Below are 15664 nucleotides of genomic sequence, written 5' to 3'. Positions count from 1 at the left end.
AACTCTGAGGCGAGTAGCCCTTTGCTGGCTTGTTTGTATTACAAGAGGAATAACAAACCATTCTATCCTTCCTATTTATTTGATAATCAGTAACATGGGTGTAATTTTTTCGATGATAACTTCTACTTTCTGCTACATAGCATTTTACATAAAAAAACTCCGCCGTCAAGAAGCTCAACTCCAAGCTTAAACTATCATTCCCAAATTGTGTGATACAAGTACAATTTTCAAAGATAAAAACATAGCAGAATGACGTGCTCATTGTTGAGTTGAATTAACAACTGAAAGATGGAAACTTAAAAGCCGCGCTTCAAAAAATTGCAATATCACTGTCATCATCCGAATCATCATCGCCAGATATCGTGATTTCAATTTCGTCGTCATCATCATCATCGTAATCGTCATCATCGTCATTTTCATCATCATCGTCATCGACATCGTCATCTTCCTCGCCACCTTCGTCGGATTCCTAAGAGAAAAAAGGCATAGAGTCGTTATTTTATTGACCTACATCAAACACGTGTTGCACTAAGTGACGTGTTCTTGAAGTATGTTCCAAAAGTAATTTAAAGTTCATCTCTGCTTTAGTGCCAGGGGGCGCTATAGTCCACAACCTAACAAAAAGCAGGATTTTGTATGCAAATAAGGCACGAACCAATCACATAACCGAATCCGCATCCAAGATGGCGGTTTCACTTCTCTTTGATTGGTCCGTTCCTACGAATATTGATATGAAAGTCCTTAAGATTCTCATACCTGCTCGTCCTCGCCATCAGCCCTACGCAGCCGCCCGACTTCGTACACCCGGCAAACGCTTTCGTCGGTGCTGGCCTGATTCTAAAAAAGAACGTTACCGAATTTATGATATGAAATAATTCACGTGAACTGTTATGACATGATGACAAGATCTTTACGATGATAGTTTGCAATTTATGCAATCATGAAATGACAAGTAAAGCCAGTCAGATGGTTCGCATTGCCAAAGTTTCTCCCAGTTGTCGTGGCATGAGGTAGCTGGGATTACTGCTAGCTCCTGAGCTTGCAGTGCAGGCGTTATATTAGGGCGAGTTAACATTAAGAAGTTCGCGATCGATTATTTCACCGGCCATGTTTGACTTAGAGTTTGAGTGGAAAGTGGAAGGAGGGGGCTGTGAAAGGCGAAAAGACGCTTGCTCGAAGAGGCTGTTAAAAAGCGAAACACCCCATGACTAATTGTGCCTCACCGCATTTTCGGAATTGAGCAAGTAACCGTAATCACAAGAAAAAGAAAAAAGAAGAAAAAAAAAGTGTAGAGCAGATGAGTGAAACTGTGAGGCAGTTTTTTTTCAGCGTAGAGACAAATGGCTTCGACGTAACCTTTTCCGAGGACACAGATATGAGCTGATATTCGCTGCATCCTATGTTCTTTGAGTGTAGCTTCCGTTAATCCCTTTGACGATGTTTCTTCCATTTGATCGTAAACGGTACTTTGAAGCAGACACGCTTCTGCACTCGAAGGTTTGTTTTATAATTAGTTTTAAAGCTAACCAGCATCTGAAATAGAAAGCTTTTCCTAAAAAAACCAGTGGGTAACACTGCCAGCAGATCTTTTCCAGTGACCAGTGTGGAAATTAAGACTTTTTGCTACCCTCGTAATGCGCGAGACACTCCATGTTCTGATGAACACTTGAGAGATTCCCTCAATCTGTCTACAGCCGCTTCCTGCTCTAAAAAATTCGGTTTTTCTAGGCAGCTTCCTCGTGAATGAAATCGGAATTGTCAACTACGCCTTCGAAAGAGTTCACCCTCTTTTGTTTTTCCCGCAAGATAATCATGAAGCAGTTTGGCTAGTGATTGACAAGTAGATCTAAACCGCACCAATCGGCTCAGGTCTTACGATCAAGATAAATTGAATTTAATGTTTCATAGAAATCACAAGAATCCTCTTACCTCTGAAGAAGTGTCGGAGAAGAGGGAGAAAAAAAGAGGAGAGGAAGTTAAGCAGGAGCGGGAGAGGAAGAGGATGGGAATGAAAGAAGAAGGATGGAAGGGAGGAAAACAAAACAAGGCAGAGGTTTCCGATTTTTAAGCTTACCTCAATAACGGCTACAAAGCTGTCAGTTATATCGGTACACAAATCAAATATTGTCTTCTTAACGTCGATTGTAGCTGTTTGAAAACAATTGAAATTTCCAACATCATTTTCTCACTCATTTCGTAAACGTCAAGATATTTCAAATTAACTGATAACGAGCGCCAAAAAAATTTTCTATTAAAATTTGTAGCAAGCCCTCCTGCTCACCTATTGGTTGATAATCTGTTGCGTCAAAGGTCCTGAACGAGGTCTCGTACGGTCCAAGGAGCCTGGAAGCTAGCGGTATTTCCAAAGGATCCGAAAGATGTTTTACTATAAAATACGGAAGAACAAATACCGCTCCCTTCAGTCCAGAATTCATTTTTTTTTTTCATTTTTTGAGATATCAGAGGCTCTGAGAGACTTTTCCCTGAGGGCCCAGTTATGTAAAGGGCGGATAACGCTATCCGACGGATAGAGTTTCTAGTGGATAGCGCTATCCAACCTTCGAAAGACTGGAGCCGGAAGTTTTAGGGTTATGAGTGGAATAAAAGAGCTAGAGCTCTTTCACTTTTCCAAACACCGCAAAAGTTGCTAAATAATTGATGAAAAGTTGAAAAATTTCCTTACGCAATTTTGGATGTCTATAAACTGCTAAAAACCTATGGAACCATAATCCCGGGTGAGTATTCTGTGCTCTCAATTTGAATTTGAATATCGAGATGACATATAGATCGCAACTAAAAGCTCACGACTTGGACGCACTAAAACCTCAATGTCGGGTCTGGTTTCCTTCGTGAAAAATTAATAAAGTATCAACAAATTTGAGAAGTGTGTAAACAAGTAAACATGAAATTACCCCCATACATGACGTCACCACTGTTATTGAAGATCACGTGACATTGATCTAGTGAAGGACACGTGTCCAGTAAATGGAAAGAGCGAAGATCCCACTGTTTTTAGCGTCAAGGATTATTGGCAAAGCAAAAGGCACACTGTTTATTTGAAATGAGTTGCTTTGGACATTCTAAGGGGTTAGTGTCACAAGAAACAGCAGTGCTTCGTCAGTTGTGAGGGCGGGGAAATAACCAGATAGTTTGGTTTTATCGACTAGGTTGATGATGTAAATTGGCCAGCAAATCACCAAGGATATTCAGACATAAGTTTATGCTCAGTGGATCAGTCAGGTGACTGTGTATTAGTTCCCGAAAACGCTCAAGATGAGGAAACAATACACTTTTCTTATGAAATAATAGCCCTTGATATCTATCTCTCTCCTAATTCACTGTCAAAGTAAGAAGAAGGAGGTAGAGTGATTTTTCGAGATCCGTGAAAGGCCGACGTTGTGTTACGTTATTTTCGCGAATCTGGACTCACTGCTTTACAGTCTAGCATTGGCTCGTTCTTTAAAAACAAAAAAAAGGATACAATCTCTGAATTGATGATAATCTCCAGTCCGGAGGGATGAAAAACGCCGCTGACAAAGTTGTTAAACTTGTCAAACTTGTGTATAACCCGTTTGCCTTTGACATCCCATAATACACCGTCGTTCAGTACCAGGTCGTCCGTGGGATTGAAGGAGGCGAGGTTCTTTGAGTAGTTGTTAGTGTTGTTGGAATCGTGCAGAGTTAGTACCCGCTGACCTGTCGCAGTGTCGTAAATCTGATGGTTGAATATAATCTAGTGAATAAAATCATCACACTCTAACTGCATTCTAATGCTCGCAATTATCGAGAAATAAAAAGGGTGTTTTGGCAGAGAAGTACCACAAGCAATAAACGACAAAAAAAAAAACCTGAATCAAATACAAGAAGACATTGGTCAACCTTTACTGAGGTAAACACAAGGCTTTGCCTCCAATTTATCAACGATCTACCGATAAAAATCTCGAGTTCGGCGCCTTAAGTTTGACTAATGTTTCAAAAGGCGTATTTCAACTGAGTGACTTGAAAGAAAAACCAAAGTTGTTTCTGAAGCATATCAAAATAGCAAATTAAAAAATTATCAAACACAGCCAAGAGGCCTCAGAACAAGTAAACTGAGGCGCAGAAAAATGATCTTGGCCATGAAGTCTGAGCTAAAAATACTTCTTAAAAGTCCATGTATTCGAGACAAAAAATGATCGTGTACAAACTTGGGCGAAATTGGTGATTCTATCTTGCTATCCCGTGTTCACGCAGTAGCAATTTCGCTGATCTATTTTTCCTTTTGTAAATGTTCTAGATGAACAGCGACAATTTGTCAAACTAAGGCTGATCGTGATGTATTTAGAAGTGAAAATGCATCAAATGTCTTGAACTCACATGCGCAGTAGCGTCGTGTGTGCCAATAATTCTGTCTTCTGAGAAATTACTAAACTTTACCCAGATGTCTTCGCTAAATGGATGTCTGAGCCAAAGAGAAACAAATAAAATTAGAAAGTAAATAACATTTTTTATCAAATAGAGAGATAAATGTAACGACAAAATATTATAGTTCGCCTACTGTCAACGTGTTATTAACACCAATCCGATTATAGGATACAAGCCATGACATACACCAAAATTATTTCCCATTTTGCTTGTTTTGATCTTGGGCGTCAATTGCCGCAGGTGAATTAAGTTGGAATCATTGCTCGTCTCCTGTAATCTATGAAATTAATTTGTCTAAGTGTCTTCTGTAAAAGTCGTAGCTCTGACAGAATAATGTAAAACTTCTTCTTGTATTTCAGCGAAAGTCAAGTCAATAAAAATTAATGGTAAAACATAGTGAAGTATGTGTTTGTTTTATGTTTCTGCGACAAACATTGCAGTTTGTTAAAGGTGAGATACAAATAAACCAAGCAGAGACGCAAACAAGGACGTTCCTATCCAATGCACTAGTGGTACGAATCAAACAGGTTTTCAAGTTCAGACTTACTTCATTTCGAAAACGTCTCCAAATGACCAAAGAGCACAGGGAGGCAAAGCAGACGAAGATGACGTCAATAAAAGTTCGCGGTCCTAAAAATTGAAGAATGAAGTACAGAAAGACAATTTCAGTGATAAATGAATTCGTGAACACAACCTGAAAGGGTCACATAAGCCTTAGAAAGGTTGATAACGTTGCAAAACGCGCTGCAAAACTGATGAATAAAAAGGGTTGATTGGTTTCAGCGAAATATATGGAAACTGAACAGTTAACAAGAAGACTGAATTTGACCGAATGTTAAGTAATTTAAAAGCAGTAGCGGAACTGCCTTGTTTGTGTGGATGTGGACCGAAATCCAACATCGAACCTAACTGGTTACCATTTGACTGTTGTTGGGTTGGGGGAGGGTGGGGTGGGTGCGCCAAAAAAAAATTGTTGAAAAACATTAATGAAACTTTCGACTTTGTTCGAAGTAGAAAGAAAGGTACTTTTAACTATATAGGGAGGGAAACTTCCATGTTGTACTCTGACTTTTGAGCATTGGCACATGGAAATTGCTCTGTCTGCGCTACAGAGATAAGTCGCCTCTTCCTGAAAAATGTAATTTTTTTTTTAAATAAATACGTGAAATACAAATTAACATGAATAACACGTGAATAACAGTGACCAGCGTCTAATTTCTCTTTACAATATCACTCCTTGAATCAAACATTAGGATCACGAGAATAAAGAAAATGATCACCAAATAAGAAGCTCTTGATTTTTAAACAAATTCTCTCTGTCAGCACCTTAGGAATTACATAGAGAACAGTATGGAGAATCTGCATACTGAGGTTAGCATGTAAAGGGTCAAGCCCTGAAGAGAAATTTTTAAGGAGTAAATTTGATGTCTGAGGAACTGTGTTACGGTTTGTTCAACGTAAAAACATTTGAAAAAATCGGTTTTCAGTTAAACTGGTTTTAATCTTCTTCACTCTTGAGAACCTGTCTTTATCACTGGGGGGAGGGGTAGGTGAATTTTTGGGGATCCCACGGTTTTTAGGGGGGGGGGAGCGGAGGGGGATCAGTCGTCTCTAACAGAGCTTAGAGGAGCAACTATAGAATTGACTGCCAATGAGGTGGGATCATTACAATACTACAGAAATTTAAAGGGGGATCAGGTGTATTTTATGGTGAAACAAAAAGAATACTCCGATCCCCCGCCCCACTCCCCTGGAGGAAAATTGACAGGCCCCTTCTTAAGTTTATTTCAACTGCTTCGTGTTTGCCAAATTTAGCCAACCAGGATCTTTGCTATCCTTGGGAGTGGTTAGTCCTCGATATCAGTTATAGATCTTAAAAATCTCATTGAATGTGGTAACAGAGAGACTTACTGTAAAACATGCACATGTAAAGAAGCTGTTTTCTTCAGTATCGCGAATGGCCCTGAGCGGTTTAAATCTAGTGGAGAACAACACAGTTAGACACAACCGAGAACTTAACTTAACACAATCAACGACTTATTGTGAAACTTCGTCGGTAAAATGCGTCAGAATTCTGTAGAGGAACATTATCTTGAACATTATCTTGAGCAAACTTAGCATATTCGAATCGTTTCCTTGAGTCCAAACCTATCTACTAATAAAACTGAAAATAAAAGACTTCAAAAGGAGATCAACTAGTGTCACGTCCTTGCACGTGATAAACTCCACTTCTTTTGGTCGACGCGAAGACGATAAGCCGGCGCTTTTGAAAAACACGAAAAATCCACTCTGTTCAGAGATTATGGAAACCTCCGTCACCTGTGTTCAAAAATACCGTTTACGTGTGGACAGGGGTCTGAGAATCAGGTTACAATGATTCTGTTGAGAGAACATTAAGAATTTCTAATAAAGCGATACGAAGTACAAATAAGGCATCTCCTACCTTCCGTACACAAACCGTCTGTTTAGTCTGGCGCCGTTAAATCCGCCATGACGCGGAATCACCTTCAGGTGGGAAAACATTTTTCAAGATTGAGTACAGATAAATGTTGAGGGAGATCACTCTGGAATAAGAGCTGACACGAGTATCAGAACGACCTATTATGATGATGAGATAAGTGTTTCCTTTGTCCGCCACCGTGGCAAAATAGTTTTGTTTGAAGCTAAGAACAATAGCAATATACATACTTCTCTTCGCTTTAACCTCGTCGTCATGTTCGATGGTGCGTAATATCTGTACTTTGGTTCAGGGCATTTGTGGGGTCTGACGATAGACAAATCGGAATAAGTTGATTGTTTTATATAAACGGGCAAACATTCGGAGAAACAGTTAAAAAAAAGGAAATAAATACATAAAAACAGAAAGGGAGTGTGAAAAAAAAACCAAACAAAACAAGAGAAAGTCTCTTCGTCTAGTGACCTAGAAAACCTTGTAGGCAAGAAATATTTCTTACTCACCTACCGGTCTACCAGGAGGAGTTTAGGGTTTCACAAACCTTTCATATAAGTAGCTACCGTTAAAGAGATAGGCGGTGGTGATTACTTAGGGGTCGTACAAAATTCGTAAAAAATCTCAACGAGGTCATTTGGTATTATAAGTCGAGTTGATCACCACTTCAGTCAACGTTAACTTCGGAACTATTAACGGTGGCAAATTTTCATTATCTACTCAGTTTATAGTACCAAATTACCTTTTTAAACTCTCCAACCAACAAAGCACCACAGTTCTTTAGACAGGTAGGGGAATATAAGTTGATCTTGTGACAAATTCTCCGTACGAACACCATAAGAATTATGTAGCAGACAGTAAGGATACCTGACTTATCGGTCTGTTCCCATATTTTCCGGGCTCGCTCTACAGATTTAAAGAAAACAAAAACAGGATATGTTAGTCCCTGTAAAACTTAGACGCTTAATCAGACTTGCGCACTTATTTCGCTTAATCCTGTTCACCAAACCTTTGTCTACTTGTCTAATAAGAGTTTAGAAACTCCAAGCGGGCTTGAAACCAGATTTAATTCATGTAATTTTCCTCAACTGTTTCGTTTGGGAGAGCAAAGCGTGAACCTTTTAAGCAACGTCAGAGGTTCGAATCCTGATTAAGTTAGAGTAAAAGAACTTGCTTAAATTTGAACGGAGATATCTTTTCACCAAACCTAATTGGAGTGGGTCCTGAACACTCAAAAATTTCTTATGCAGTATTTGTTCTCTCGCCCGATAGCCTCGTTTCCGTGCATTTTCACGCAGATACCGCTATACCACAAGAATGACGTCCAGAACTGTAATAACAGCCATTAACAACTATTCACCGAAGGGGAGGTGCCTAGTGGTGGATATACGGCTCGGCAAATATCCACCTCATACCACCCATACTGAGGAGAATAGTTGTTTTAGTATATACCAAAACAGTGAAATACTGTAGCACTAAAGGTCATATTAACGCATTTCTTCCTGCAACGATTACCATCTTTCCGGGCGCAAATCGCGCGCGCGCTGCTTGGAGGTGATTAGCAAGGGATATTTGGAGTTTGAGTAGCCAATCAGATCGCACCTATAATGCTACCCACTGTGTATATACTCACAAAACTTTTAGACTTTAACTGACTGTACCAAAGATGTGTTACAGATGTTTCGTTGCACAACAATATTGCATGACGAAGTAACATCACCCCTTATTTTCCTCTTAGTTTCGTGACCATCAAAATATTGACTACAAAGGAGTTAAAAGACAGAAATGTTTGAGTTTACGCCTTGTAGACATCTTACCGAGTTCAGGATTATCAGGGTACTTGGCCTTTGGCGATTTTCCATCTGAAATTAGAACAAACAAACAAAAATTAGTTCCCAGAAATGAAGAAGGGGCACTTTTTTTCGGCCTCTAGGGTCTACCCTGAATGTACGTCCCACCTTTCGTGTGTCGACTAGAAATCACTGTAATTTATTAAAAACCACGTTCTTACTACTTGGACTGAGCAGAATGTATAGAGCATATTTGAGAGAAATTACATTTCAAACGCACACCTGGTACACTGGTATCTTCATCTCCTATAGTATCCGTGATACTGTTGTCTGTGGTGAACCGACTCGTTACACTGCTACGGAAACCGCTGCTGGATGGCTCCGTGGTAGATGTGCTAGTGGCGTTTCCATCGTCGTCAAAATCATATGGGGATCGGAGAGGTGCCGTCTCCCCAGGGTGATAGGAGCGTTTCTAAGGAAAAAAAAAGGGAAACAGAACTTTTCGTTAAACAGGTGAAGAAAGAAAAAAGAAATCAATACGTTGGGTGAGAGAAAATGGAATAGTCTCGCGAATACGAACAGGGAGGGGAGGGAGAGTGCATGAATTGAAAAGTGGGAAAGAAGAAGGGGAAAAGAAAAAGGTAAGTTCACCCTTTCACTCCCAAGATCTACTTGGAAATTCTTCCCTCTTACCACGATACATTTCTTTAAAAATTTGAGGGGAGAGTTTGGTGTTCTGTTATGATGATATTCTTCGGCTGATGAAGCTGTCTGTTCTCATAACGTATTCACGAGATAACAAACTGGAACCTCAAGGAGAAGTTACATATTGATCAAGTCTGGGATACTTATTTTACTTTGACATAACAAGCGGGAGAAGGATAACATTGTGGTACTCAGAATGGAGATGAAACAGTGAAAAATTGTCATATCGCATTTCCTCAAATAAGAGGTTATATAATTTCGGCCAAAGGAGGGGGCGCCTATTGGAAGGATGGCTCTAAATCGAAGGGGTCGCTTATAAATCTCCTGTTCTGATTCCGCTGCGGTTGAAGCTTGATAAATTATAGATGAAGTGGCAAAAGAAAGTGTTTTTCTTGGTATTCCTATCAGTTGAGGAAACGAGGGAGGAGACGGGAGTGGGGGGGAGGGAGGGGGGGTTTCGAGGGGGCGCCTGAGGGCGGGCACTTATTCGGCGGAGGGCGCTTCTTAGAGCGTGGGTGCTTATTCAAAGAAATACTGAAATGCTGTATACCTAACAGGGTAGAGGTTCGGTCGGATAAAAGAGTGGCTGAAAAATGAGAAGGGTAAAGACATGGCAGACCATGAATTGATCTTATGAAAAGGTGGTCAAAAAGCGGAGAAGAGCAAGTGAAAAACAAAACATGCTTTCAAGAGAGGACAAATCAATGAATATAGAATGTCTCATTTAAGGAAAGAGGGCGAGTTAAGCACAGAGACGTAAAGAGGGTGAATATTCCTCTTACAAAATGCTGCGTGGGTTTCTGTATCCCGTATGTCTTGTCCTTAGTCTTCCAGCGCATGTACACATTCTTGAACTCCTTCCGAACCTGTAGGGTTTTTTACAATAAAGCAAGATTGTGAAAGTGAATCATATTTCCGCGTCCATTAAATCAAATTGAAATCGGGAAAAAATGAAAAAAAAGGTGTTACTCACCGTCTTGTCCAATAGGAGATAAAACACTAATATAAACAGGCCCTGTAAACGAGACAAGTTCATCAAAAATTTGTCGCTGATCGATTGACTTTCATCGATCGAAGAATTAAAAAACAGCAAATTCAAGGTATTCAGCATTTATTAATTTCGAGACGAGTCCTCACATCTTTTGAGAGTTGAAAATGAAACTGAAAAGGAAACATGCATTTTGCTTCTTCTCGATTACATGTGTTCAAGTACCGAATTAAGTTTTCGTCTCTACGCCTCCTTTGTCTGTTTTTTTAATAAGCTCTTCGACCCAGTTTTTGAGAAGCGATCATTAAATTTTTTTGCGTGAAATAAGAGTGAATTAGGGCTAAAATTTTGCTCATACTCTGATGGCGTAGAAGTAATGCAATCCCGGTTTTAGTTGCAAAAACAACTGAATGAGAGAAATCCTCCATTGCCTTTCCACATTAAAATTAAAAACCACTCGAGATTCTAACCTGGCAGAACGTAAAGGCAGCAAAGACATAGTGAAAGGTTTCCAAATCTTCATTGACCATCAAAATGGCGAACGCGAAAGATACTCCTATCAGGGGAAGAAGACCGGCTGTGGCTCGTAATCCGGCACTGTGACGACGAAAAGCGAGATAAATAAATAAAACATTTGACAAATGAATAGAGAATTATCTAGTTTAAATCATAACGAACAAGTCTTTATTTATCGACGGGGGGGAGGGGGGGGGAGGGGGGAAAGGAAAAGGGAAAGGGGGATCATTGGAATACTCCAGAACGTTATGGGAGGGTTCGGTAAATTTCATTTTATCATTTTCAGGTATTAAAACATTTTTCAGTTACTGAGCAGTTGGAGATTGGTCAGTTAAGGGAAGCGGTTTTCAATGCATGGTTTGCATAAATTTAATGTCTTTCGTTATCTTTGGCGTGGTAGTTAACTATTCACCTCAGTGGAGGAAGCTAGCAGTTGATATTTAATCTCGCCGCTTCACGGTTCGGTAAATATCCACCATGAGCCATCTCTACTTTGGTGAAAAGTTGTTAAATAGTCTTTTACGCTTCAGTCTGGTTTTCCCCAGCGACGCAAACAAAAGCGCAAGCACAAACGCGAGCATCAGGTAATTATGCCAATTGAAAACGAACGTCGACGAGCACAAAGAGTAGCACAAGAAAGATGACAAATTTTGATCCGTGCGCTTGATTCTTGTTTGCTTCTCTATGAGCTGTTAAGCTTGCCTTTGTGCGCGCGTCGCTCGTGAAAACCAGGCTTTAGCATGAGACGATTGGTACGCTCATGTATCAGTCAAAAGTGCTATCTTACGTCAAGTTAGACTGTTCCTCGTCATGGTGATGGTGGTGATGCCGGCGACGTCTCTTTCTTGATTGTTTTTGAAGTGATGTGAACAATGCCATGATAAAGACGAGTGTGTTGAGCTAAGATGATAAAAAGAAAATCAATGAACAACGCGAAATACTAAATCAATCAATGTAAAGGTCTAAAAATACTGTATCATTCCACAAATACAAAATTTTTTGTGTAAATATGAAAAATTTCAGACCGTCATCTCTATGTAATTGTTTGTTTTGTTTGCCACAGCAACATGCATGTCAACTGCGCAAAAGAATACCATTGAGGAAAACAGTGTGTCACAAAACGAATTAAAAAATAAAACGGGCCCAACGTTCATCGACACAGTGTCTGCAACGAAACTACAGATGGAGAGGTGGATGGGAAAACAAGATGAGGAAGAACGGGTGAAAAGTGGACGGTTGACATTAACCCTTCTCATTAGTAAGACAATTCTAATGATGTTAGTGCGGAGAATTTGGTATTGGATCGAGTAATAATCCCCTACTTGATATATTTTTTCCTTTTTTTCTCATCACCGCCCTGCTTCATAGTGTGATGATGTTGTAAGGAGAACGGGAATGAGACCAGCTTCCTAGAGATGTCACTGGAAGTTTTTTTGAAAGATTTTTAATTCAATTGATAATCCGTTTACCACAAGAGATTTACCTCTTGGTTTGCCGTTAACATTGACATGTGTTGTCAGGAGTGGGATCATTCGTGAAGCTACTTACCGCGACAATGATGATGATCGGAATCGTAAACGTCCAGATAAGTGTTCCATCTGTTGACATCCAGCAGCTGAATAGTAAAAAAAAAAAAAGGTCAAATGTCAAGAAATCTAGTGGGAACTGTCACTATCTACTGCTTGGTTTGGGAATGTTAAAAGTGCAAACAAACTGTTTAGGCGGGGTGGTAAAAAGTTCTACAGAGACCATACAAAGTTGACTTACAATCTCTGGTTTCCGTAGCCCTCGTTCGCTAAGCCAGCGGAAACTCCGACCACAATAGCGGGACATCCTGAGACAAAAAAAAAACAGAGTTAAAACCTTAGCACTTGTTGCACAGAAATCTGTGTTTTATGTCTCAAATAGTTTATTATTAGTATTATTTGAAAGCATTAATTGCGCAAAATTATCTTCCAATAAATGATGGCGAGTGAATATTATAAAACAGTGACTTTGATAGGTTTCTTGTACCAGTCATTCCTCTCCCCTCTTCCCTCTCCCCGCTCCCCGCCCCCCCCCCCCTTTTTTTCCCGGAAAAATGCCTGGTTACAGATAACAACTTCTACCTGATAATTTAGGTATACTCACTATCTGTTTACTGGATAATGTATGGATATTGTAGGGAGATTTTAATTGTTAATCACTACAAAGGGTTGATACATACACTCCCTGTTGGACAACATTCGTACCACTTACCCCACCCCACAAAGAAATAAAAAGACATTTTGCCAGTGTCTATATTCCTCTTTTCCCTGAGCCTGCGATACATGTGCAGACCTTCGACGAACATCCACGAGAAAGAAGCGCTGAAGAAATAATGCAGCACTATGGCGATCAACTGACACAATCTCTGCAATGAAACACAAATAAAAGCAACGTCGTAAGATCAGAAGCCAACCTAAATTTTTTGAAAGAAAGCTAAAGCTAGATTTCCACTGTCGCGTTCTTGCCCACGCTAATGAACATGCGTTTGAGAAACAATTTGCCATGGTTAAACTAGACGTTCACGTGCGTAAAAGCATCCATTGAGTGAACGCTGTCACTTTTCAAAGCTAGCTTTGAAACTCTTTACGGTGGCCAATTTACGTTATCAACTCAGTTGATAATACTAAATCACCCTACTGTAAACATAAGTTGGCCTTGTATTTAACCCAACCTGATCTGCCGTTCTGTTGATTCCCAAGAGGAACGTCAGCTCCGCAACGAAGACCGCTACAATAAGGTTCTTATGAATTGTTATCGAATTGCTCTTCAGATTTCTGTAAAGACAAAACAGTGATATTACTGATAATGATACATTTATACAGCGCATCCTCTATAGGAATATGCCCTACAACATTTCGCAGGAATTTTGCAAGTGCCCCGAATTTGAGAATTTTTAGAAAACAACACCACACCACAACACCAAGAGCTCCGCTATCTACGCTTACGAGAAGTGCGTGGGCTCAATATTGTATTGTTCAACTTTGTATTAGAAGAGCCCATGGGAGAAGAGATCATGATATAACGATATGGAATATTTCCCACAATTTCTTGCGACCGTTGTGAGAAGGTCAGGTAAGTAAAATGACGAAAATCAAATAAAAATTACCTTAGACACAAGAATAGTATAAAAGCAGTCAGTAACAGAACCAGGGACACCGATATACCAATGTACGTCACCAAACGCATGGCAAAGGCTGCTTGCTCGGGATACTAGTAAAAAATCGAAAAAAAGAGAAAACTATTTGTGACACTGAAACAACACGCCTCTTCTCTCAAAAAAAAAATCAACAACAACAACAACAAGAACAAAACAAATTGAATTAGTTTTCTTTCACGATTCTCAATTTATGAACTAATTTCATTTCAATCTTCCCCCTGAATCATTTGGATCATTTTCTACAAAATGTATTCTCAATAAAACTAGATTTAGACTCTGCTAGATCTACTAATTATAATAATTTTGTTTGAACTAATTATTAACAATTTTACATTCACTTTCTCGTTGCAATAATTTGGAAACTGAAAACAACCTCCTCTAAAGGAAAAAGTGAAACTGACCCTCATACAGACCTAAAAATAAATTAACCCTTTAATTCCCATGAGTGACCAAGACAGAATTTCTCCTTACAATATCAATAAAATATCAACCAGATAAGTGATGAGAATAAAGAAAAAGATCATTTTGGCGATTATTAGTTGATCCAATACTAAATTCTCTGAACTAACATTATAAGAATTGTATTGTTGACTGTAAGGCGAATTACAAACTTAATCTGGGAGTTAAAGGGTTAACTAATAATCCATAGGAGAAATATATCCTTCAAAGCTTTCTACCTGGTACTTATTAATATATTTTCATTTCTTTATCTTTAAGTTAACCCTTAAGTTGACTCCCAGGATCTTATTGTCAATTCTCCCCTCTGGCTGATAAGGATTTCCTCTAAATAATTTACGAGAATTGGTGTTAGATCAAGATAACAACTACTCCATGATCAGTTGAGGTATTCTCGTTACCTGATTCTTGGATAATGTATGGATATTATAGGGAGAAGTTACATATTTATCACTTCTGGGAGTTAAAGGGTTTTATATTTTTATCTTGCAGCTCTTTCTCTTTCCTTTCTTATTTACACTCTACTACCAACAACTCAAATCTAAATATATATCTTGGCACTCGACCAGATTAGATTTTTAGCTGTTCTGGTAACCATCGTAATTGTAAATGTACGTCTTCTGCAAACAAGGTAGTAAAGTTGTTGTTGTTGCTTTTTGTTGTAACAGCTTCACAACCATCAACCTCACCTGAAGATTTAAGTCTGACAGGACTGCAAAAGCCGTTAGGTGAGTGCAAGAGCAAACTGTGTGAGTTCTATTGGTCTTCACTGATTTACACCCGTAACGTGACCAACCACCTCCACGCGTGTCTCTATGGTAACGAAAAACAATAGGCAGGCTTAGCAATCACAACGCGTCTTCTGGTTCGGGAATAACTATTATCATTGTCTGTCTGTAGTGGAATTTTTGCGGTAGACTCACCATAGACTACCATGTAGAATATCGTAATACTCTTTCAATGCTACCTCAGTTATTTTGGTCGAAAAGCATATTGGGATGCAAGGTAAGCGTTCTTAAACTAAAGGGTAACTTTCTTGTGGTCTGGATATCCTCAAAGAAACAGTAGGGCAAATGACGAATGGTTGTCTGGATCCTTAGATCGCGAGAGCGAAGAAGCTACATCTTAGCAAACGCCAGTATCGCTCTTGCATATGAAAACCGTTCGGAAGT

At 39.4% G+C, this 15664-nt stretch overlaps 2 protein-coding genes across 22 annotated transcripts in view; one reads left to right on the top strand and one right to left on the bottom strand.

The window, feature by feature from the left end:
- The window catches only part of LOC149046295 (vitellogenin receptor-like), a 211140-nt gene that overhangs the window by 74783 nt on the left and 120693 nt on the right, over nt 1-15664 (top strand). The gene's annotated exons all lie outside the window — the stretch shown is intronic.
- LOC113684873 (cadherin EGF LAG seven-pass G-type receptor 1) overlaps nt 61-15664 on the bottom strand; it is a 39276-nt gene continuing 23672 nt past the window's right edge. For 3 of the 20 annotated variants that reach the window (XM_089207003.1, XM_089207004.1, XM_089207008.1), the window contains 18 exons: nt 15182-15305; nt 13986-14089; nt 13551-13653; nt 13091-13244; nt 12620-12686; nt 12401-12467; nt 11640-11752; nt 10807-10933; nt 6848-6909; nt 6316-6382; nt 4952-5034; nt 4357-4441; nt 3482-3715; nt 2913-3006; nt 2282-2386; nt 2075-2148; nt 757-837; nt 61-469 (listed from right to left, as the gene is read on the bottom strand). In XM_089207003.1, coding sequence (XP_089063129.1) covers nt 311-469; nt 757-837; nt 2075-2148; nt 2282-2386; nt 2913-3006; nt 3482-3715; nt 4357-4441; nt 4952-5034; nt 6316-6382; nt 6848-6909; nt 10807-10933; nt 11640-11752; nt 12401-12467; nt 12620-12686; nt 13091-13244; nt 13551-13653; nt 13986-14089; nt 15182-15305 — 1903 coding nt within the window. In that variant the 3' untranslated portion in view covers nt 61-310. The other 17 variants (XR_016186768.1, XR_016186769.1, XR_016186773.1 and 14 more) reach the window with 17 other exon arrangements.

The sequence above is a fragment of the Pocillopora damicornis genome, chromosome 5 (assembly GCF_964200805.1).
Source record: "Pocillopora damicornis chromosome 5, jaPocDami1.2, whole genome shotgun sequence".
Classification (NCBI taxonomy): Eukaryota; Metazoa; Cnidaria; class Anthozoa; order Scleractinia; family Pocilloporidae; genus Pocillopora; species Pocillopora damicornis.
This window is presented reverse-complemented; position numbering and strand designations above follow the sequence as displayed.